Genomic DNA, 23,243 nt, shown 5'->3' with positions numbered 1-23,243 from the left:
TCATAATATTTTTTTTTTTTTAATTTTTCAGTGCAGCTGCTCGTCGCTGCTTTTTGTTGCTTATTATTTTGTCCTGATTTTTTAAAATGTATTTATTTTGCAGTATAGCTGGTCACCACTGCTTTTTGTTGCTTATTTTTTGTCCTGATTTTTTAAAATTTATTCATTTTTCAGCACAGCTGGTCACCACTGCTTACTGTTGCTAAATGTTTTGTACAGATTTTTTTTTTTTTACTTATTTCTTTTACAGTGCAGCTGCCTGTCACTGCTGTTGATCTAAATGTGCTGCAGGTCAACACGGCAGCTCTTTGTTTCTGGAAGTTCATTGACGGTGAAGCAGCCGGATGCAGGAATTCCTCAAACCAAACATCAGATGCCATCCTCCTGGAGAGTCTCTGCTCTATCCTGGCTTAACCCGGCGGGCCTCGGCTCTGGATCGGTTCAGGTCTGTGGAGGGCGGGGAAGACCTGCAGCTGAGCTCGACATAAAGGCTGATGCTAAACATGCTGGCGTGGCTTCAAAGCTGCTGATGAGAAGCACATGACTGAAGCCCTAACAAAGCCTTCTCAGACGCTCCTCACTCGCTGAAACTGAACCTCTCAGCGGAGTCTTTCCGTCGGTGGGGGTGTTTTTTTTTTTTTTCCCTTCAGAGGAGGGTGATGCTGCTCGTCGCTCTCTGGGAATGTACTGACTGAGGATCCAACTCTCAGGCTTCCAGCTGGACGCTGCTCTGCTCGCTGCGTGGGGTTTAAACCGGGACGCAAACACACCTGGCGGCTCAGGTAGGACACACCTGCATGGTTCTGACAGATTAACTCGCCTGCAAGGCAGATTTCAGCCTCAGATGAGGAGTTAAAGTCTTAGAGGTGTTCTGGTGGAGCTGCAGGATGAAGCTCTGGACATCTGGACTTCAGCAGCAGATCTGAGTTTGACTTTTAGCACGTTTAGATCAATTTACAGCCCGAGTGTGAAGCTCAGGGTTTAAATTAACAATGAAAGTGAAGATGATGGTTGGTTTAAGTCGCCTCAAGTCTTTGTGTGCTGATCACATCTGACAAAAATCCAAAGTAAACTTCTGTTGAGTGCAGTAATTACCAACAGTAAATACAAGAACATTAGAGAAAGCCGTCTGGATCACCTAAACTAGTATCTTTTTTGCATGATCCAATTAGTTGATTGGTCTATAAAATGTTAGAAAATTGTTGATCAGTGGTTCCCAAAGATGCCAAATGTCTTGTTTGGTCCAAAGATATGCAGTTTATGGTCACAGAGGAGGAAAAAAACAGAAAATATTTACATATAAGAAGAAAAAAAATAGACTTTTTGTATTAAAATATCACTCAAGCCAATTAATCAGTTATAAAAACAGTTGGTGATTTGAGTTTAATTGTCATTTTGGGGACTTTGAGTCATTTTGAACAAGTTCTTGGGAATTTTGGACACACTTAAAGTAGTTTTATAGAACTATTGAGTCATTTTGTATAACTTTTAAAGAATTTTGAACAAGTGGTGAAAACTGTCAGTGTTTTCCAGAGTTTAAGATGAAAAATGTCTTATTTTGTCCAAAGATATTCAGTTTTCTGTCATGGTGGAGGAGGGAAACCAGAAAATATTCACATTTGAGAAACTGCAATCACAGAATTCAGACTTTAGTGTTAAAATATTACTAAAGCCAATTAATCGATTAGAAAAACAGTTGCTGATTTGAGTCTAATTGTCATTTTGGGGACTTTTTGAGTCATTTTGAACAAGTTCTTGAGAATTTTGGAGACAGTTAAAGTACTTTTATATGCTTTTGAGTCGTTATAGTATTGGACAAACGGTGAGAACTATCAATTGGTATTTTCCAAAGTTTAAGAAGAGAAATGTCTTGTTTTGTCCCAAGAAGTTTAGTTCACTATCATAGAAGAGAGAATCCAGAAACTAAACACATGAATGAAGCCTAATGGTTGGTTTAGTCTTTGTCTGCTGATCACATTTGACAAAAATCCAAAGTAAACTTCCATTAAGTGCAGTAATTACCAATCGTAAACACAAGAACATTAGAGAAAATTGTCTGAATCACCTCAGATTAGTTCTGAAACTAAAGACTGTTTTCACTTTCAGCTTTTTTTCCTCCCATTAATGGATTAGCTGAAATGTCAGAAAATTGCGAAAATTGTTGATCAATGGTTCCCAAAGATGTCAAACGTCTTGTTTTATCCGAAAATATTCAGTTAATGGTCTCAGAGGAGGAAAGAAACCAGAAAACGTCAACATTTAAGAAGCTGCAATCACAGAATTTAGACATTTTGCATCAAAATATTGTTAAAGCCAATTAATCAGATAGAAAAACCAGTTGGTGAATAATTTCAGATTTACTTGAACTGAGTTTAATTGTCATTTTCGGGAGTTTTTGAACAAGTCTTTTGGACACATTCAAGTACTTTTATATGACTTTTGAGTCATTTTGAACAAGTGGTGAAAACTGTCAATTGGGATTTTTGAGAGTTTAAGATGATAAATGTCTTGTTTTGCACAAAGATATTCAGTTTATGGTGAAATAGGAGGAAAGAAATCAGAAAATATTTACATTTAAGTAGATGTGATCTCAGAATTTAGTTTATTTTTGGTTTAAAATAAGTCAACTGTTTAGTCGATCATCAGAATAGTGCATTTGTTGGAGCTTTCGATGGTTATCTGGTGGTGGAACAAAAGAAATACTTTATTAAAGACGTCACCTTTAGCTTTAAAACACTGTGATGGACATTTTCACCATCGTGACATTTCAGAGAAAAAACACGATAAAATGATTTAAAACATAATCAGTATATTGTTATTAATCGTTGAACTACAAAAACTTAAAACTGAACGTCAACGATCTCATCTAAAACCTGCTGGAGGTGACCAAAATCAGAGCTAAAAATCAGGATTTACTCACAACTTTCTCCATCTGGCTTTAAATCGGAATATTGTTAAATGGAATTTGATTCAATGAACTTATTTTTGTTGTTAAATTGATTAGATGCTTGGTTTTAAACTGTCACAAAGTGGTGAAAAAGATGGGAAATGTCTCGTTTTTCTCTTCAAATAATTCCAACTAATTCATCAAGTTTCAAAACAGTTGGCTATCAATCACTAATTGATGGGTTCGTTACAGTTCTACTGATTAATCATTTTGTAGATTGATGGAAAATGAATCTCCAATCTGTGATCATGAATTACTAGCTAGAGTTGCAATGATTAGTCGAGTAGTTCTGAAGACGCAATACGTAGATTTTCGGTTTGTTTTGATTATTTTGTTGTGTTTAAAGCTAAAAGTTAAAATATTTGCTGGTTCAAATGCGAGGATTTTGTTCATTTCTTTGTTGTACAAAATAATAAATGGACATTTTTGGAGCTCAGACGTTTTTGAGGCATTTTTTCACCATTATTCCCCAATAATCTGCAAATTAATCGTGAATGGAACTAATTGTAAGCTACACTGTGTTTTTAAAATGATTCATCCAATACTACCTGGTAAATTTATCATCATTAGATTTTGGACAAATACTACTTAATTTACTGTCAGATGAGGAGAGAAACCAGAAATTATTCACATTTTGGAAGCTGCAATGACAGATTCTTGACAATTTTCTTTAAAGTTTGCTTAAACTAAACATCAGAACAGCTGATAGTTGACAACTTTTTAAGTAATCGATTAATTATTGCACCTCAGTGTCAAATAAAAAGCACACAAATCTAAAATTTGGATTGAAATTGATAGGTTGATCAACGGAAAATTGTCTTGCCATAAATTTCCTTAACAGTTATTGTTTATTATGAACCCTCATTACCTAAAATCTCTTCTGAACAACAAAGCCACCAAATGCCAAACGTTTTCTGCTTCCAGCTCCTCCAGCAAAGAGCTTTTTGTTGGGTTTATTTCTCTGTAAACTGACTCAGTTGGTTTTGGACTGGCGGTGAAACAATGAGACAGCTGAAGGAGTCGTTATGAGCTCAGACTAACTGGGATGGAAATTTTCCACCATTTTAATGACTAAACAAATGATCGTAAAAACAACTGAGATTATCCGATACTGTAAATAATTAGCTGTGAGATTACATGAGAGTCCTGAAGCAGACATCGGAGAGGAACAAAGGCTGGTGACGTGACTCCAGTTTGTATTTTTTATGAAATGCAGACCTCCTCAGACGTGTGATTTGTCTGCAACAGTCTGACTGGACTAAAGTGAAACTTGTTGCTTTTCAAGTGAAAGAAAAACACAACATGACCTCCAAGCTGCTGCCAAGCTGCAAATCACGCATCAATAAAACTGTTTTTGTGTGTTAATTGTGCACAAGAGGGATCCGAAGGCAGCAGAGGAGGGGTCTGCACCGACGGTATTTGCTGTCGAAGCAAGATGCTCGGCGACCACCACATATTTGCGGGCGGACTTCATGTTCAGCTGAAGGGCTCAGAGTTCCATCAAGATTAGCAGAAGCACGCAACCAGACGGTCGTAGCGTCTCTCTCTGCTGGCCTCAGAAATGTAACGGAGGAACATGTATAAATCATTTTGTGAATCACCACAGATGGTGAATAGGTGAGCGCTGCAGAAACATTTATGTTGGCTGCAGGAGCTCATTTCCAACGGAGGTTTTCAGCACTTCATGGAAACTTTGGTAGAAAAAAAGAGCAGCACTTTCTGAAAGTGGTTCCTCCAGGAACTCTGCATGCCCTTTATTCATGTACTGTTTTAGCAATACGTTCTGAAATCAATCCGTAAAGTGAAAGTTGAGTGTTGGAAGTCGTGTGGGTGGGTCCTGAGGTGAGCTCAGCACTTTTGAGTAAAGTGGTTAATAGTTTTATGTAACTCCCACAACCTGAAGTGGTGGCTGCTATAAAGTCGACTGCAGCCCTCTAAGAAAACCAGCAACAGGAGTAAATACCACACTGGCACCATGATTAGTAACCTCGTCTCACCACGGTGTGTAACCAGTGGGACCATGTGGGACCAGCGGTGGTTCAAGTTTCTCTTCATGATTTCAGACTTATTCATAAAGCAAGAAGATTTATGAAGAATTAAAACGAGAAACAGAACTAAGAACACCTTGGTGCCAAAACAACTAAAAGTCAAATTTGTCTCACCTCTAAATAAAAGCATTATTTCTCAGCAAAATGGTGTTTTTTTTCCTCTGATGAACAATAACAAAAAAATACTTATTGATAAAGACCATATTGGAAATTCGGGCACCAAAGTAGAAACTCAATGCAACTAAAGTTAATCCAGCTTAGATCACGGAAACTAAACTGAATCCACCTGTGATTTCCAATCAGTCTAACTGCATTAACATGGTTCTAAAATGAGCTGCAAACAGCAGAACTTTATCAGTTTTGGACCTATGAGCTGTATCTATGTCTGCATCATGGTTCCACATGGAAAACAGTTATCAGAGAAGCAGAAAAATCTGATTGTTAGAAGTCACAAGGATGGAAAAGTATGCAGGAAAATCAATGAGCAACTAAAAATTAACTACAAAAGAACAACATCATGCAAGAGTTTCTATTCGACAACAAAGGGAAAACTACAACCTGAAACATCTGTCCTGACTTGAATCCAATGCAACACCTTTGAGGTATTTTAAAGAGAAAGCTACAGCAACATAAACCCTAAAGCAAAGAGCAGCTAAAGGTCATCATTAGTGTGGTTTAATTTGATAATTATATGTAAAAACAAGTCAAAATACTGCTGTAAATCAAGTAACTAGCAATTTGCCGATGGACCGGTTATAAATTAAAACTTGGGATTATAATTACAGTAATAATAAACTCCACATTTCGTATCAAGTATGACTGTTTTGAATCTAAATCTTGCGTATTTAATAGATCTATTTGTGTGTATTTCAAAAACCAAGAAAAAAATCTGAGCAAAAGAGAAAAAATCTGTCAAACTACAGTTGCAGTTTTTTTTTTTTTTAACAGTGTAGCTTAAAATTGACTAATAATTACCAAGAACTTTACAAAGGACTTGCATACAAAATTAAGGATTTCTGGTGCGACTCAATCCTGTTCTTTATCAACTGTTTCCGACTTTTCCCACAGAGAAAACATCATTTTTTAGACAGTTACATATTTACAGTACCAGTATCAATTAAGTAAAGAGTCAAAAACTGTTCTTTTGTGTATGTATATGTAGCAGAATTATTCTTTGTCGTTTTGGTAGTCGGCCTAATTCTGATGTTTATTTGTGACAACGTCAAAGAGTGCAGCTACAAAATAAAAACATACATTAAAACGGCATTAAAGCATCGCAGATGTTCATGTGAAGCTGCATTTAACTGGCACTGTGAGGTTTTACTTTGCACAATGGAAGATAATTACACAATAAAGTTGCTTGTTTGAAACTCAGCCCGACCTGAGTGCCAAGTCTGGATAGATCCAAATTACAGTTTATGCAGCATACCATTAGCACTGCAGTGTGAATACCATGATCATTAGTCATACATGAGGGACAAAGAGCTGAAATAAATTACTCCAAGTTCCAAACTTGTGCTCTGTTGATGTTGGATTAAAACTCCAGCTAAAAAACATTGCTTGAGGGGAATATTTTGTCAGCATCGTAACTACTAGTGTATGGCAAGTGATAAGTGTATTCATTCCAAAACGTTCGATATGAAATCTTGGGTTCAGAGTGCGGCGTTGGGTTTGTTATGTGACCCTGAGTTTGGTATGTGGCACGGCATTCAGTGTGGACCACTGGGTTTGACGTTAAGTTTGGTATACGACAGTGGGTTAGACGTTGGGTTTGGTTTGCGACGTTGGGTTGAACACTGAGTTGGATGTTGGGTTTGGTATGCAATGTTGGGTTCAGCATTGACGATGGGTCAACACTGGTTTCAGTATGCAATGTCATGTTCGATGTTGGGTTCCATATGCAATGCTGAGTTTGGTATTTGGCATTATGCTAGGTATCCATCATTGGATTCAGCATATGAAGTTGGGTTCAGTATGGAATATTGGATTCAACTTCGGGTTCCGTATGCAATACTGAGTTTGGTATGTGACGTTGGGCTCAACATCGACACTGGAACGACTGGGTTTGGTATGGGATGTTGGGTTTGGTGTGAAGCATTTACATTCAGTGTGTGACATTGGGTAAAACGATAGATTTGACATTGGGGTCGGTGTGCGGGGTTGGGTTTAACAATGGGTTTGGTATGCATGTTGGATTTGACGATGGGTTCGAAGGTAGGTTCAATATGCGATGTTGGATTCGATGTAGGGTTTGGTGCATGGCATTACATTCAGTGTGTGACATTGGTTCAGCAATGGGTTTGACGTTGGGTCCGGTGTTGGGTTCGTCATTGATTTTGGCATGACACTGGGTTCAACATTGGGTTTGGTATGCAATGGTGGATTTGATGTTGGGTTCAAAGTTAGGATCAATATGCAATGCTGGGTTCAGTATGCAATAATGAGCTTGACATGAGACACTGTGTTCAATATGTGATGTTAGGTTCAAAACTGCCGTTGGATCAACACTGTGTTTTTTGGTATTCAATGTTGGGTTCAGTGTGAGACTTCAAGGCACCACCCTGTGATCCAGGTTAGGCACATAGACTGTATATATAGTGGACGTAGCATCTGGCTCCAGAATTGAAGCAAACCCGGAAGTGTCAAAAACTTGCAATATCATGCCGTCCACTAGGGTTGGCTCCAAAAAGCTTTTGCTCCATAGACCCCAATTCATTTTTGGAAAAAATAAAATTTGATATACTGATTTTCTATAGCTCAGGATTTTTTCCCGTTAGTTTTCATGGTCAAAATGAGAGATCAGGTGGCCGATCTTAAAATAAATCAATACTGAATTTTAAATAAATCGTTAAAGTTGGCGGAGCCAGGGGGCGTGGCTATACTTGATAGACAGCAACAGAAGCCTCTGCGGTAAAATGTGGGCGGGATAAGGGAGTCCTCAGCCAATCCTGCCCCGAGTTGCTCTCCGGTCCAGCCTGTTTGATGACGCTTTTTACGTCACTGGCTCCAAAAAATCCAAAACGGCGACCAGGAAGTAGCAAAATCCGGGCTTCATTTTCTCGGCGTTGAAACCAACGGGTGACGTCACGGTTAGTTTACGCCTGGTTAGGCAAAGCAGCGTTTTACAGTACAGATCAACTGACCAGCCACCAGCTTTATCCCACACTGAATTTAGTGACAAAAAGGTAGTGTGTACACTGAGCAGAGTTTGGACGACAAACCACAGCACTACAGCATATAAATTTTACATCCGTTAGTTTTCTGTGCTCACATATACTGTATATAATGCAGTCAAACTCCCAATAAAGCTGTTCTCATGTACAGATTTATCATTTTCTGTTGTCAGACAGCACAACAAGTATAACCTAGGGACTGAAAGTCATTCAGACAACATGTTAATCAGCAGTCACTTCAACTAAAATATTGGTTTTATAACGTCATCTGACAAACTCATCAAACACATGAGAGATGTTGCTGTGTAGAGAATTCAGCTGTATTTACAGAGAATGTAAAGCTGCTGCCAAAATCATGAACAATCAAACAATAAAGAGAACAGGAGTTGATTTAACTGCTTTGTGTTGTAAAATATCCACCGTGTCCATGTTGACCTTTGTTTAATTTACAGATTTTCACTTTAAGTGCTTTTATGGGAACTAAGATTTCTGACTGAAACAATAATCCTTCTTTTCATGTATTTTTATGATGTTGGCAGTTTGACTACAGTTGTGCACTATAATCTTTAAATCGTTGCTTTATTTTGTAATGTGCCACATTATACAATAGCACACAGTGTGTCACAATAAAACAAACTCAATTGAAACACTCATTTTGCTTTTCTTGGAGTAAAATGAATCGTTTAGAATAATCGCTAAAACAATTGAGACATAAATCAATAGACAAGTGGTAATTAGTGGCATTAACAGATCTAATAAAGTTGATTCAAACAGGATGTCTGTGTCCTCAGCATTACTTTGTGGAGTTCTAAAGTTGAATTTGCCCTCCTGGCTTTAATGTCTAACTTTTAATTTGCACTGAACAGTAAACAGATCGGTGTCGTATTTATTTTTTCTCAAATACAGTTTGCCAGCATTTGAGTGTCTTAACTGTCATAGTTTAAATTATGCACAATGACACTCATTTCATTTGTTTTCTCTGCTCTAATGAAATATATCAAACCATGACTAAAACTTTAAAAGGTTCCTCGTGTTGACACCTGTCTGTCCTGTATTGCTAACTTCTCTGTCTCTATCCACAGCTGCTGTTTAACTAACCAGAATTCTAACTAAACCATGAGGGTCTTCATCCTGCTTTGCCTGCTGGCGCTGGGCAACGCCAAACCCTACCAGCCAATCAACGTCATGGACTTCATGAAAAACTATGACATCATGATGGCAGATGAGGACGACGACGACGACGACGATGACGATTATGATGATGACGACTGTCCAGCTAACTGTCGCTGTTCACCCAGAGTGGTGCAGTGCTCTGACCAGGGTGAGAACAGCCTGAACACATCTGGATCCACATGATGTTACTGTACCAGAAACATCTGGATCCACATGTTACTGTGACAGAAACATCTGGAACTACATGATGTTGCTATTAAAGTATGTTAAGTCTGCAACTTGAGGTTTTAGAAGTTTATTCCTCCCAAAATACCACTTCCTGTCCAACTACTTTAAGTTTTAAAGGTTTCTTCCACCAAAAATACTACATTGTTTAAGTACATACAGTCTAAAAGATTATTACACCAAAAATACTACTTTCTGTCCAATACTACATTCTGTTCTTAGTTCGAAAGGTTTATTTCGCCAAAAACACTACATCGTCGAAGTACTTACAATCTTAAAGGGTCATTCCACCCAATATACAACTTTCTGTGTAAATATTTGTAGTTTTAAAAGTATAGTCAATCAAAAATACTACTTTCTGTCCAAGAATTTATCATTTAAAAACTATATTCCACCTAAAATATTATTATTTTCCCCAAGTACTTACCGTTTTAAAGATACTATATTGTCTACTGTTTATTGTCTCAAAGGTTTATTCAACCTTAAATACTACTTCCTGTCCAAGCAGTTTTTCTATGACTTATGGTTTTAAAGGTTTCTTTCATGAAAAAATGTTATGTTGTCTAATGTTCACTGTCTTAAAGGTTTATTATACCATAAATACTACTATCTGTCCAAGTCCATATAGTTTCAAATGTCTATTTCATTGAAATAGTACTCTCCCTCTATCAAAGAAAGTTATATATATGGTACACATATGCGGTCCTTAGTTAAACGCTCCCTTAGTCGACCACCGCGTTGGGTGTTGCAGTTTAAAAAAAAAACCAAGGATCGAGTCTCCTCTGCTGCAGACATTCTTCAGGCTACGTTCAAAGTCTACAGCAAGGTCACCAAATTAGATTAACAGTACATTTAAGTCTTATGTTATTCTGTGTTTCTCTTGTCAACAAATCTTGCAATCCTTTGACGAAAACCAACAATGTCTCAGTCAGTCTCTTAATACCTCCACATTTCCATCCTCTGTAGCACTCGCTCCTGATCCTCCTGGCTCCTACTGTGGAAGTAAATCTTTCACAACAGCTCATAAATTTGTAATTTACATTTCTGAAAGAAGCTTAATAATTTCCTACAACACTGGAACTAACAGGCAGTGCGACTAAAAATAAATCATGACTTCACGTCCGATTAGACGATTAAACTGAAAACATGAATGTGAGAAACTGCCATAATTTGGTGCTGTACATCAAAGGGTCAATGTAGTTTAACAAGGATTTTACACCAAATTTGCACAAGAATCTGATAAATCCATTGGTCGACTTGGTTTTGCAGTCAAAAGTTTACTTAAACCAATTCTGAACTGAAATATATTGAACTCCAGAATCATTTTCCAGCTGGGTTCTGGTGTAAATGGGAACTAATTGTGAAAATTTCAATAAGGAGAATGAAGCTAAAGTTCTGTGCATCTCTCAGATACTGCTAAGATTACTGCAGAATAAAAGTTTTTCAGAACAACAACGCCAAGTCGGAAAACTGATGTTGTTCCTGTATAATTTGAAGCAAATTAGTTGACTGCTTTGATTCTCCACCTCTCACTAAGTAGTTGCTCTTGGGCGTTTGCTTGAAGGGAAAAATATCATCACATTACGTTACAGTCTAGTTCTTGTTTCGTTCCAAGAAAATGCCATAATAGCATCACATTAGCTGCCTTGACTGACATTTACAAGCTTCTGAGTATTTCCTGCGTCAACAACATGACAAAACTATTAGACAAACACTATTTTAGTTGAATTTACGGCAAAGCTTGACTCTTACTTCAGTCTGATGAAACTCCCTAGAAAGAAACATCACCAGCTCTGAAAAAACTCAGTCATGAATGTCAGTCAATGTATTTTTACATAGACTTTGTAGTATGCAGTGTTTCCCCTCCCATATAATCAGCGAGGCGGCCCGCCTCGTCGGTATAGGCCACCGCCTCATTAAAATTCTGCCGACATTGCCGCCTCACTGGTCCGCGGCAAAAAAAAAAAAAGAAAGAAAGAATAAAGTGCAGTGCAAAATCCGCCGGACCGATGAGACCGTCCGCAGCTGCGGCGGAGCCGGCCCGATAGTATATATAATTCCCCCCCGGTCAACAACTTTCAGCTGAAAGTGACTCCACCACCTCACAGCCATTTCAACCCAGGGGAAACGCTGGTATGTGTCCACAGAATCCGTCATCTTAACACTTCAACACATTTGTTGTCCATGTGAGCAGTCGTGCAGTGAGTTCTGGTAGCGTTGTGATGGGTTTGGAGAGATGGCGCCACTCATAATTTGCATAAAGTTGAAGTATTGGCGACTTAGTTACAATCAAAAACTCGTGAAAAACCTTCAAATTAACCGTTGTCAATCTAGAATGAACGCAGATTTAGCAGCTGATTTCTTGCCTCAAATGTTTTAAGAAACTAATGTGGTGAACTGTTTCTGTTATAAAAGTGAACATAAGTCACCATGTTGGAACACTTTGAAAACCAGAAGTAAACAGTCCATAAATCAAGTATTTGTCTAGTGAAGTACAGCCAATGCCATTAACCATGATACTACCTACTAATACGCCTGTCAAGCGTACCGTTGCAGCTCTAATTTTAATCACTTTTGGTCAAACTACTGCGTTTAATCTGACATTGGTATTTCTACCAACAGGTCTGATTTCGATTCCGGAGAAGATTCCTGAAGATACTGTGATGATGGATCTCCAAAACAACGACATCACTGAAATCAAGGAGGACGACTTCAAAGGCCTCAATACGCTTTATGTGAGAGAAACTTTATGTAAAAGTAAAGGTCACTGCAAACCAGCTAGTTAATGAATAATGGTTAATTGAGTCAATAAAAATAAAGATATATTGACTTGTCTACATGCCTGTCAGCAAATGTATCATAGATTTGCTGCAGTACATGGTTGTTCCACCAGATGGAGCCTTTTACTGTTTTAGGAGATGGAGTTACAGGTGTGTTTGCTGACGAGCGCACTTCCCCGCTGGCTATCTGCTAACTGTGGCATTAGTGTTGATGAATTCTGGAGCATCAAGTTATACAAAGATGTCTGTTTGGTTTAGCTAGCTTGCTTAAATTTGGACAAATTTCCAATCTCACCTTTTTGATAAGTTACTTTGGAGAATTTTTTAGTAATTCTGAACAATTTAAGCTCATTTTCAGACTTTTTTTGTAATTTGAGAACATAGTACATTTTAGTTAAGTTTTGAACCATTTCAGACAAATTTTGGGCAAGTTTTTGAGTCATTTTGGACAATTATTTCTTAAATAATAACCAGTATTTGACGAGTTTTGGTATTACACCCATTTTGTTGTCATTGTGGACAATTTTAAGAAAAGTTGAGTTTTGTTATTTTGGACAAACTCTAAATCATTATCCGTATACCATGCGATGCTACTTTGCTACGCCACTTTATTCGGCTTTTTCTATATTTCGTCGCCGGTCTGTATTCATCTTGCACAGCTAACTGTTCACCTTTATAATCTAAAATGTGCCTCTACATCATTAACTACAAGCCCAACTGGGTTTAGTACTGTGCCTTTGTAGTTACGTTCTTGAATAATGCTATCAATTCTGTTCAAAAATACCTTTCTAGAATCAATTTAGACCCATAAAAGACATAAATTGCGGTTCTTAGGTAAATACCCCTGCCATTCTACCTCACATTACCCCAACTATGACCCTTGCAGTGGTAAAAATCAACATCTTATAAAAAGAAAAAGCCAGTTCTCCAAGTAAAACATTTGGTTCAGAGCCTCAAAATGAGTCATATTCAGCCTGGAGATATGAGCGAACGACCATCTTGAAGCTGTTATGGTTGTGAGATAAGGAGAAAAAGCTTGTTGATACTGATCCAGCCTGCAGCGCTACAATATGACGCGTCCTCTTTAAAAAACTCCCAGCTGAGGAGCAGGTTTGTCTTTGATCCAGCTGTTTTGTTTTCAGCTGGGGAAAAAACCCACATCAAGTCCTGAAACTCTGTACTGCATCACAACAAACAGCAAGAACAATCTGCAACCACGAGTGTTTAAACGCTGGTTGACCTGAGCGAGGTTTAAACGCTGGTTGACCTGAGCGAGGTTGAACAGTGTTCAAATGGTTCTGCGCATTGATTCCAACTTTAATCAGATCTTGATTATGATTCACATCTCACCTCAGTGCAAGAGCAGAACTAAAGTAAAGCCACAAATGTCCAAAGCATGAGAACTGCCAAATGTCTAGCAGATTTCTTTCTTCCTAAACATTTGTCACAATTGACAAGGTGTTTTGCTGAAAATTTCTTGCCAAGCGCAGGTTTGAGTTCATTCATCACCTTGGAAAGACTTATTTACCAAAAAAGAATATCCAACTAAAATCATCTTCGCTGTTTATTTTACTTGTGTCAGATGTTCTAACATCAGCAAATGCTTGGACACACAAATTGAAAAGCTTTCCATTCCGTACACTTTCCATAGAGAATGCAGTTTTAGATTAACAACTTCAGTTGTGATTCTTTTTCCCACATCAGGGCCTGTTTCTGATCAACAACAAGATCTCCAAGATTCACCCAAAAGCCTTCAGAAACATGGACCATCTCAAACTGCTGTATCTCTCCTACAACCTGCTGACTGAAATTCCAGCCAACTTGCCGCCCAACGTCATCGAGCTGCGATTCCACGAAAACAAGATCAACAGAATCCAGAAGGACGCGTTTAAAGGCTTGAGGAAACTCCACGTGTTGGGTAAGATCTGATGTCTACTTCCTGATGAGCAATAATGAGCTTCAGAAGGCCAGCAGTGGTTTGTCGAGGAAATGTCTGCAGGTTTTTATTCAAGCTTGATTAAATTTCTTTAAAAAGATCAGAGACATGCTTGGATTAAATGAAGACTTGAATTCTCACGACTATAAAATCATAAAGGTCCTCAAATTGTAGTTTCGTTACGATACAAACATACGCAATAAACACTAAAATGCAATTAGAAGCCTCATTTTATCAGCTCAAGTTTGACACAGAATGGTCATCTTTTCTGACAAACAAGTAACAGTTTTGAGTATTTTTTAATGTAAAAAGGTTTTTAAATAATCATTTTAAATTTTTTTGTAAAATTTAAGTACTAAAATCAAAATCATGAGCCAAAAAAGTTCTAAATAAGCCTTCATTTACAGTTAGCATATTCATTAGCGCTTCAGAATTTCACATGAAACCATGGTTTGTTGTTTTTGCATTTTTTTTTGTATTTAAAACAGTCCAAATTCTGTCAGCAGCTTCTTAAATGTGAATATTTTCTGGTTTCTTTCTTCCTGAATGATATTAAACTAAACATCTTAGGACAAGACGAGACGTTTTTCGTCTTGGACTTCGCAAAACACACAAATATCTGTAAATTCTCAGCACTGATGTTGTTATTAACTCCTGTGTTTGGTGAGTTTGTCAGACAACGTTACAAAAATCAGTATTTTAGTGTCTCATGGTTAACGTGTCATCTCAATAAGCTGCGTTTCAGTCATTGTTTCATCCACATTCTGCTGTCTGCAACAGAACCTGAAAAACATGTGAATGAGAACAGATTTACTGTGAATTCAGCTGTATTTAAATGCAGTTTTTGTGAGCACAGAGAGCAGGAGAGAAGCTAACAGCAGTTGGGTTTAGGTTGAACATGAAAACACATTTAACCCACCCAGTCCTTGTTTACTGGTTTAGATGAAAGTTTCCACAGAACTCTGACCTGTGACCACCAAAGCTAACATTAGCCACATTAGCAGCACAACAAGCCAACACTGTGGAGATATTAGCATCGATAATAATCCACTGGGTGTTCAGTTCCTCAGATGCTGTCAGTGCATGAAGACTCTTGTGTTCACTCTTGCAGCAGAACATTTGGTGAGTTTAGTTTGTGGTTTGGGCATTTTAAAGCTTAGTAGAAGCAGCTGTAGAAAGTAAATAAACCAACTGCTCATTCTGATTGGTTCACATGGAAGTATTGAGGGGCGGAGCTACACAAAGCTGGACCACTAGTGGTTCCTCTGTCTGAAGGCGGAAACTGGATAAAATTCTGACTGGTGGTAAAGCTGTGAGGCTAACTAGTTGAGGAATGGCAAAAGCAAATGTCTTCATACTCTCACAACATTTAATTTACAAGACAAAGTGGGAAAAAGAGGATTTTTAACCGTTAAAAATTAGTAGTCATCACAGTATCTTTCCTAATAAGGTTTGTCTGTGCTGTAACAAAGTAAAAACTGATTGTTTCTGCACTCACAACATAAATTTCATCTGTTCGCGTCCTTCTCGCCAACAACGAAACTGCATTTTAACAGTCTGAACTTTTTTGAATACGTTGTTTAGGCTCTAAAATGTCAGAAAATGGTGTTTCCCAAAGTTCAAGATGACAAATGTCTTGTTTCGTCCAAAGATATTCAGTTTACGGTATTTGAGGAGGTAAAGAAACATCAACATATCAAAATATCAACATTGAAGAAGCTGTAATGGGAGAGTTCTGCCTTTCTTTGGATCCAAACTGATAGTCAAAATAGTTGTTACCTAATAGATAAGTCATTGGAGCTCTATTCACATGTCAGCGAATTAAAGTTTCCAATTAATCACCATCGTGAGTAAATTCTGCTAATTTAAGAAAGTAAAACTCCACAGACTAACAAAAGTACGCTGCATCAACTTCAGATGGAAAACAAACTCCAACATCTGGACAGAAACATGCCAATAATGTTAACAATTACAAACTGAGCCAGAGATCTAATTTCAGCCAAGATGTGACTCTTCATCAACAGATCATTTTTAATGAGTCTTTTCAAGGCTCCTCCAAGTGTGAAGGTTTCTTGAAGGATTATATTTGTGGATCGTGTAAACAAAGCTGTGCAGGTTTCTCAGAGCGACCGACCAGAATGTCATCACAGCCGATCTGATGTAATCCACCTGATGTATGTTTCTACCCTGATACCGAGCCGCTAATGATTAAACCAGATGTTTTGTGCTGATCCAAACAGAGCTGGGCGCCAACCCTCTGGCCAACAGCGGGATCGAGCTCGGAGCTTTTAACGGCTTGTCAACGCTGTATATCGGCATCGCGGAGGCCAAACTCACCGCCGTGCCAAAAGGTAGGACATCAGTCTGCTGCTTCGAACGAACCATTGGAAAACTTCAATTACTCCTCAAGCAACCGCACAAACACCTGAACTATACAACTAATTTAGGCTTAAAACTGGTAATTTACCGGCTTTTAAAAAAAAAAATAAACGTGAAAGAAGCCATTTACGATGTTTATATTTAACGTGTGTCGTGTCTCCCAGACCTGCCGCCCTCCATCACTGAGCTGAGCCTCGACTACAACAAGATCGCCAAGGTGGAAGTAGAAGACTTCATCAGATACAAAAACCTGCAGAGGTGAAAACCGGCCACAGTAAAACCATAAAAGAAAGATTTTCTGAGAATGTTCTGCATATCTGCAAAATTTTTGTTGAAGCTGTTGGTCAAATAAACCTGACTGTTCTTCAAACACTGCAAGAATAACTTGACCAAAATGGTTGGAAGCTAATCTTAAATTGATGCCTCTGAACTACAAGCAGCAGTTTCTGTCTCGTTTTTCACTGCAACGTAAAGTCCTGCGACTCTACAGAGTCATCCAATTTTCAACTTTCTGGCTCTCCTTTAACTCATCAGGCAATGATTCCAGTTTTATCAGAAAGCTTCAACAGATCAGATTTAAATGACTTGTTTTATACACGTGTTACTTAAACATTTGGCAAAAATATCCGGTTTGCTGTGAACAGATTCTGCACAAAAACCAAAAAATTAATGTAAACTGCAGTCTGTGTTTCTACGGAGCAAAGAGGAGATGAACATGGAGACAAATTAAATATATAAATCGTTAAATATAGTAGGTTGAGTCAACATTTTTTTCCGTATTGACAACACGCCTGTGGACACGTGCACAATGATTTTGGGTGTCTTTTCAATGTCTACGATATAAATAATTAGAGAAATTCAACTTTAATTTTCTGTTATGATTTCTGTCATTCTAAGTGTGTCACAGAAGGCATTTCTGAATTCTTTCTCCTTCTTCATGGTTGTTCTGTTTTCTTAGAGGGTTTAAAGTGAAAAACGAACCCACAGTGAAGAAAAATGAGACAGAAACTGCTGCTTGGAGTTCAGATGAACACATGTCCTTTCACAGAAGTTTAAACATGAAATGTCTGATTGTAGATCACTTTACACCTTTACAAGTAGTGACACCTTTAACTCTGTTTTTTTCAGGCTGGGACTCGGCTTCAATCAGGTCAAGTACGTAGAAAACGGAAGCCTCGCCAGCATCCCAAGCGTTCGAGAGATTCACTTGGACAACAACCGACTGAGGAAGGTTCCTCCAGGACTCAGCTCTCTGCGCTACCTCCAGGTGAAGTACAGATGCTGAAGAGCCTGTCGTCATGGGAACATTACACAGTTTACAGAGTCAGGTTCCACTTCCTGTTTACAACAACAGTAGTTACTTTCTGTAACTTGACACCCACATTACTTGCTGTTACTGATTATTCTTATAACTATTAAACCACTTTTGTTGTTTTTTTACAGCTTTACAGATGAGTAAGATCATAGAAAATAGTATTAATGTAAACGTTAACAGTTTGAGCAAAAGTCTAAATAATGTGCTTATCAAAATATTGTTTATATAATATTTTTTTTAGATGGACTCTAATCAGAAAAAAACAAACATCTTATTCTAAAGATAGCTGCAGTTATTTTAAAGAAAATGCATCAACAGTTTAACTGTTATTTTTCTTGAATTACAAATTGTATGCAATAAAAATACAGAAAGGTGTTAGAATTTACATGCTGACTTTCAGAAAACTGTATTTTCGATGTGATTAATCATAATTTGCTCCATCGAAATGTGTGCAACTGATATTATAATTTTATTAATATTCATTGTTATTTTAATTTTTTTAACACTACAGTATTCCATTTCCCCCCACTGTTTCTGACTGATTTTCACAGTTTGTCCAACAATATTTTTCTTTTTTGTTTCATTTTTAAAGTTTAGGACTAAAGCAGGATGATTCAGCTCTGTATCGTGTTAAAAAAGCAGAATAACAGTGGATTTAAAACCTAATTCCGTCCGTCTGTTCAGGTGATTTTCCTTCACGGCAACAAGATCGGCAGCGTCAGCGTGAACGACTTCTGCCCCGTGAGGCCGAGCGACAAAAAGAACCTCTACACCGGCATCAGCCTGTTCGCCAACCCGGTCAAATACTGGGACATCCAGCCGGCCACGTTCCGCTGCGTGACCGGACGGAGGGGCGTCCAGCTCGGGAACTTCAGGAAGTAGCGGCTGGAAGCGAGAAAACCGCAAAAATGTCCTGGAGATGTTGTCGGGAAGGAGAAGCTGGAGATGATTGTGGTAGATAAGACAAGATGAAACCGTTTCCCTGAAGGAAGCTGTCGATGAAACGAGCTCTCTTTATGTTAGAACCTTTAGTCTATGGTGTTGGTGTGGAGACGTTCTGTTGGGGGAACTAGAGTAGAAAAGCTATGAGGAGATGTTTCCAGCAGCACGGTGGACGGAAGAACATTAGAATAAAAACAGGAACTCTCATTCCCACCTTTAAGGGGATTGTTGTCTTCAGCCCCTCAACCTTTATGGTGTAAACTGTCCCAGGAACAAAGCGCCTCCTGGTGGTCGTTTTCTGCAAAAACCACTCAATGGTTCAACCCCAACGTCCACCTGAAGCTCTAAAAACCTCTAAAATATGTTTCTAAAGTTGCCATTAATGACTATTTAACAGATTAGTTCATTATTTTAATCCAAATAAGCAAAAAGAGCATTTAATTTAAGCTAAAGTTATTGTGACAAGCTATATTTCAATGTCAAAAGCAGCAAAATATGCAATGAAAAAGAGGTTTACGTACTAAAAACTGTAGTTAAACTGCCAATAAGTTACACACAACAATCATATAGAGGAAAAAAGTCCGTTATAACAAGTTAAAAAAACATATATAGAATAAAATAATATCAATGTCATCACATTTTAGAATTAAAATAATAAATTTTGTCCACTATTTGTGTCAGTTCTACACGTTTTCTACTACTGTACACGGTAAAGTGGAACATTGTACTGTTGTTTTGCAGATTTCCCAATTTTACAGATAAAAACTAGTAAAATAACCGAAGAAAACATTAATCTGCATCATAACTGAGAAAAGAAAAACTAAACTGTCCACAACAAAAATAGTTTTTTTAAAATACTGTTTTACTTTATTTAAATCAGTAAAATTTAAAGAGTTATTTTACAGGTTTTCGTCATTATTGCCGCTGTTTTCTACAGTTTTTGAATTCTACAGTTGCTTTTTAACATAATTTTTCTATTCTGGTGTTTTTTTTATTTACATGTAAGCTTCTTTTTTCTTGCAACAGTCTAAGAACCAAACCAAAATTGAATTTTTGTAGCTAGCACCAACTTAAAAATCCAGTATTGATTTATCAGCCAATATTTGCAGACTCAGAAAATTTTAGAGGCTCAAACTATCAGCGAGAGCTCCGAAGCTTCAGTGTGGGACTGTGGACGCTGGGATTGGACCATTGACTGGACTCGAGTGGTTTTGGGTCATTGTGGATCAATTCAAACAGAATTCAGGAGATACGTTGCTCCACCATCTCAGATTTTGTTCTTAAGTTTTATTTGTTGTTTTCGATCCAAAGTTGAGTTCTGTTAAATATTTTTTGATGGAATTTTGAGAATTTCATGTTTTCAGAACTGCAAATTTTTGTATTTTCAGCCTAAAAAAAACACCTGTTAAGCCATTTAAAGGATTCACTATATGCAGAAATTAAACTCCTACAGTCGTGACATTTTGTAAAGGCGCAAACAAAACAGTTTCCAGCAGATTTAAATGGTTGTATGGCTTCAGCAGAGGCAAAATTTCAAATTATTGGAACTTGAAAATGGGTAAAATTGTAAGATTTTTAAACAAGGGTGGTACTTTGGCTCCAGAAGGTTCCTGGAAGTGTATATATGGATGGATCCATATTTTCTACTAAAACTGCAGAATCTGTCGGACATTTCACCAACTTTTGAGGCTCTACCGTTGGTAGAGGTTGATGTGGGTCAACACCAGTTTTTGTGGTGCTATGAATGACTCCATGTCACCATTCTGGTCTGTCAAAATATCAAAAAAACTAAACCACAGCTTGCTATTCTTCCCACAAAACAAATCCTACTGATGTTCGTGTGCTCAAAAGTTGACAAAATGTCAACTAAAGTCAGTATCTTTAGTAGGAAATATGGATCCGTCCACTTTCTGGGGCTACAACGCCACCTTCATTTGAAGATTTTGGCCTTTTTGTCCATGTCCAAAGACCATAGTAGGCTTGTCTTCTGATGGAGCCATTCAATCAATCTAATCTGCTGGAAACTATTCTGTGTTCTCGCTAAATTTCACGGTTGTAGGTGTTTTATTTCTGGAGATACTAAAGCCTCAAAATTGCTTCACAGGTACTTCTTGAGGGTGGAAATGGAAAACTGTCCAGTTCTGCTATTATTAAATTCTCAAAATTGAGTCAAAATGCTCAACAGAACTTAGTTTTGGGGCCCAAACAACCAAAAAGTAAACTATCCGAAATGACCCAGACTGACCCTTTTGCATGGCGACCATTTTAATCACAAGACAAATTTTCTTTCTTTTCTAGTTTTAAATATTTAATGAGATGTAGTCGAGTAGAAAACTCCTTCCTTGTAGTATCTAGAAATAAGAAAGACCACAAACTTCTCGTAGTCTTTCCTCGTGTATTATATCGACGCCTGTTTTCAGTCTGGAGTCACTAAAAGCAAAGCTGTAGCTTAAACCTGAAGACGGTTTTCCTTCCAGCAGAAGTCTGTACAGTTAATGAATGATGTCGGCATTATTTAGTGCAATACGTCACTGAGTGGATGTTTGTATATTATCTCACTGCATGTCTGTGTCACCGTTTATTTAGAAGCTGAAAGTCCGATTGGATCAGAAGCTGTTATTGATGTAGAAGCGTCCTCTGCAGGGCCGGGGATGGACCGGTTATCTTTACGCTAAACCTCCCCTGTTTTTATCAACTATAGCATCCAAATGAAGTCGTTAATCAGGCTGAGCAGGTGTAAATCCCAAATATCTGTAATGTCTGAGAGAATCTTCTGCTCCAACAGGTTTCCTCCAGTGTCCTCTCCCTAAATGGTGCTATATTTATTGAGGATGTATTAAAATAAAACTGGAACACCTCCACGTCTCGACTTTTATTTTAGCAGAATGACAGAAGGTTTGAGTTGGAGAGCCAACATTTGGTTGTGTTTTTTGAGCTACTGTTATGTGCTCGAAGAAACACTGCCTTCTTGGGTGTTTTTTGTGCTCATATAGCATTTTTACTCACTGTGGAGTCCATTTTTAACTGCAATCTAAAGTCCTGAACCTCTATGGAAACAGAACAACCATAAAGATAGACAGAGAAATTTCTTCTGTGGAGTTAGAATGACAGAAATCACACAAAAAATACAAAAAATGTACCAAGCTTCAAGTGTCCATAAGTATTACCAACACTGAAAAAAACATCAGACTCTCCATACTATTATTGTTAAACGGTTTCCATGTTTCCATCCGTTACAGACTATTTCTCTCTACACATCATTTGTAGAAAGATGATTCTCGATGCTGAATGTATCTCCAAACAACTTGCTCCTCTGTTCACCATTTCTGAGCCATGCTACATTTATTTTATTGATTCAGTTTCCCTCTGTCTAAAATTGATCAGAATGATTCCTCCAAAGGAACATAAAAATTCTAGAACTACTTCAAATATCTCAAAAAGGACTCAAAATGTGACCAAAATGACTCGAGATTTTGTCATAACTAACCTGAAAATTGGCCAAACTTACAGCAAACGCGTCCAAAATGACAGAAATTTTTTTCAAATTGACATTTTTTTTTGAGTCTCACAGTTGTTATCAACACTGTAAACAACTGAAACTCTGCATACTACAAATATTTAACCGTTTCCATGTTTCCCCATGCTGAATGTATCTTCTAACAACTTGTTCCTCTGTTCACTGTTTCTGAGCCATGCTGCATTAATTTTACAGAATCAGTGTTTTCCCTTTCCTATCAATCTGTGGATCTTTTTCAAAGTGTCCCTCAGTCGGCATGTTTTGGAATTCAGATTGTGATTTAATTTGACTTGGCTGCATCAACAATGATTAAAAAATGGAAAAAATGTGCCTGGAAAAGCTTTAATTGTTGATTTAAAGTTTTGCTTTAGCAGTACTAAACTGAGAAGATTTTGATAAATCAAAATAAACATAATTTAGTCTATAAAATGTCAGAAAATGGTGGGAAAAGGGTGTAAAAAATTCTTAGAGCTTAGGCTAAAACATTTTTACATTCAAAACCTCTCCCACATACATTTAGTTAACATTATATGTTTACTATTTTGCTTAAAAGATTGTCTAAACAGCAAATTAATTATCAATACACTATAAAAAATGTATTCAAACTGTAGTCTAAATATAGTACTGCTTCCAATAAATCTCATATGTTGCTTTGTGGATTCTGCAAACTTTAAATGACACTTCACAGACATTTTAATTTCTGCATGAATGTGAAAATTATCTTTACTGCTACTTTGAGCATCTGACATCCACATCCCGTTTTTTTTCTGCTAGAACTGAGCTGCAGTTTCAATTTTTAATTTGATTT

The 23,243-nt window shown here is 37.5% G+C and overlaps 1 protein-coding gene across 1 annotated transcript; it reads left to right on the top strand.

The window, feature by feature from the left end:
* Positions 1 to 337: 337 nt before the first annotated feature.
* aspn (asporin (LRR class 1)) lies at positions 338 to 21,775 on the top strand. The gene is made up of 8 exons (XM_022200665.2): positions 338 to 782; positions 9,251 to 9,489; positions 12,189 to 12,301; positions 14,051 to 14,264; positions 16,523 to 16,633; positions 16,826 to 16,919; positions 17,790 to 17,928; positions 18,661 to 21,775. The coding sequence occupies exons 2-8, from the start codon at positions 9,285 to 9,287 to the stop codon at positions 18,856 to 18,858; spliced, it is 1,074 nt and encodes a 357-aa protein (XP_022056357.1). The 5' UTR covers positions 338 to 782; positions 9,251 to 9,284; the 3' UTR covers positions 18,859 to 21,775.
* The last annotated feature ends 1,468 nt before the right edge of the window (positions 21,776 to 23,243 follow it).

The sequence above is a fragment of the Acanthochromis polyacanthus genome, chromosome 5 (assembly GCF_021347895.1).
Source record: "Acanthochromis polyacanthus isolate Apoly-LR-REF ecotype Palm Island chromosome 5, KAUST_Apoly_ChrSc, whole genome shotgun sequence".
Lineage (NCBI taxonomy): Eukaryota > Metazoa > Chordata > Actinopteri > Pomacentridae > Acanthochromis > Acanthochromis polyacanthus.
Note: the sequence above shows the minus strand (reverse complement) of the source record. Positions and strands in the feature narration are given on the sequence as shown.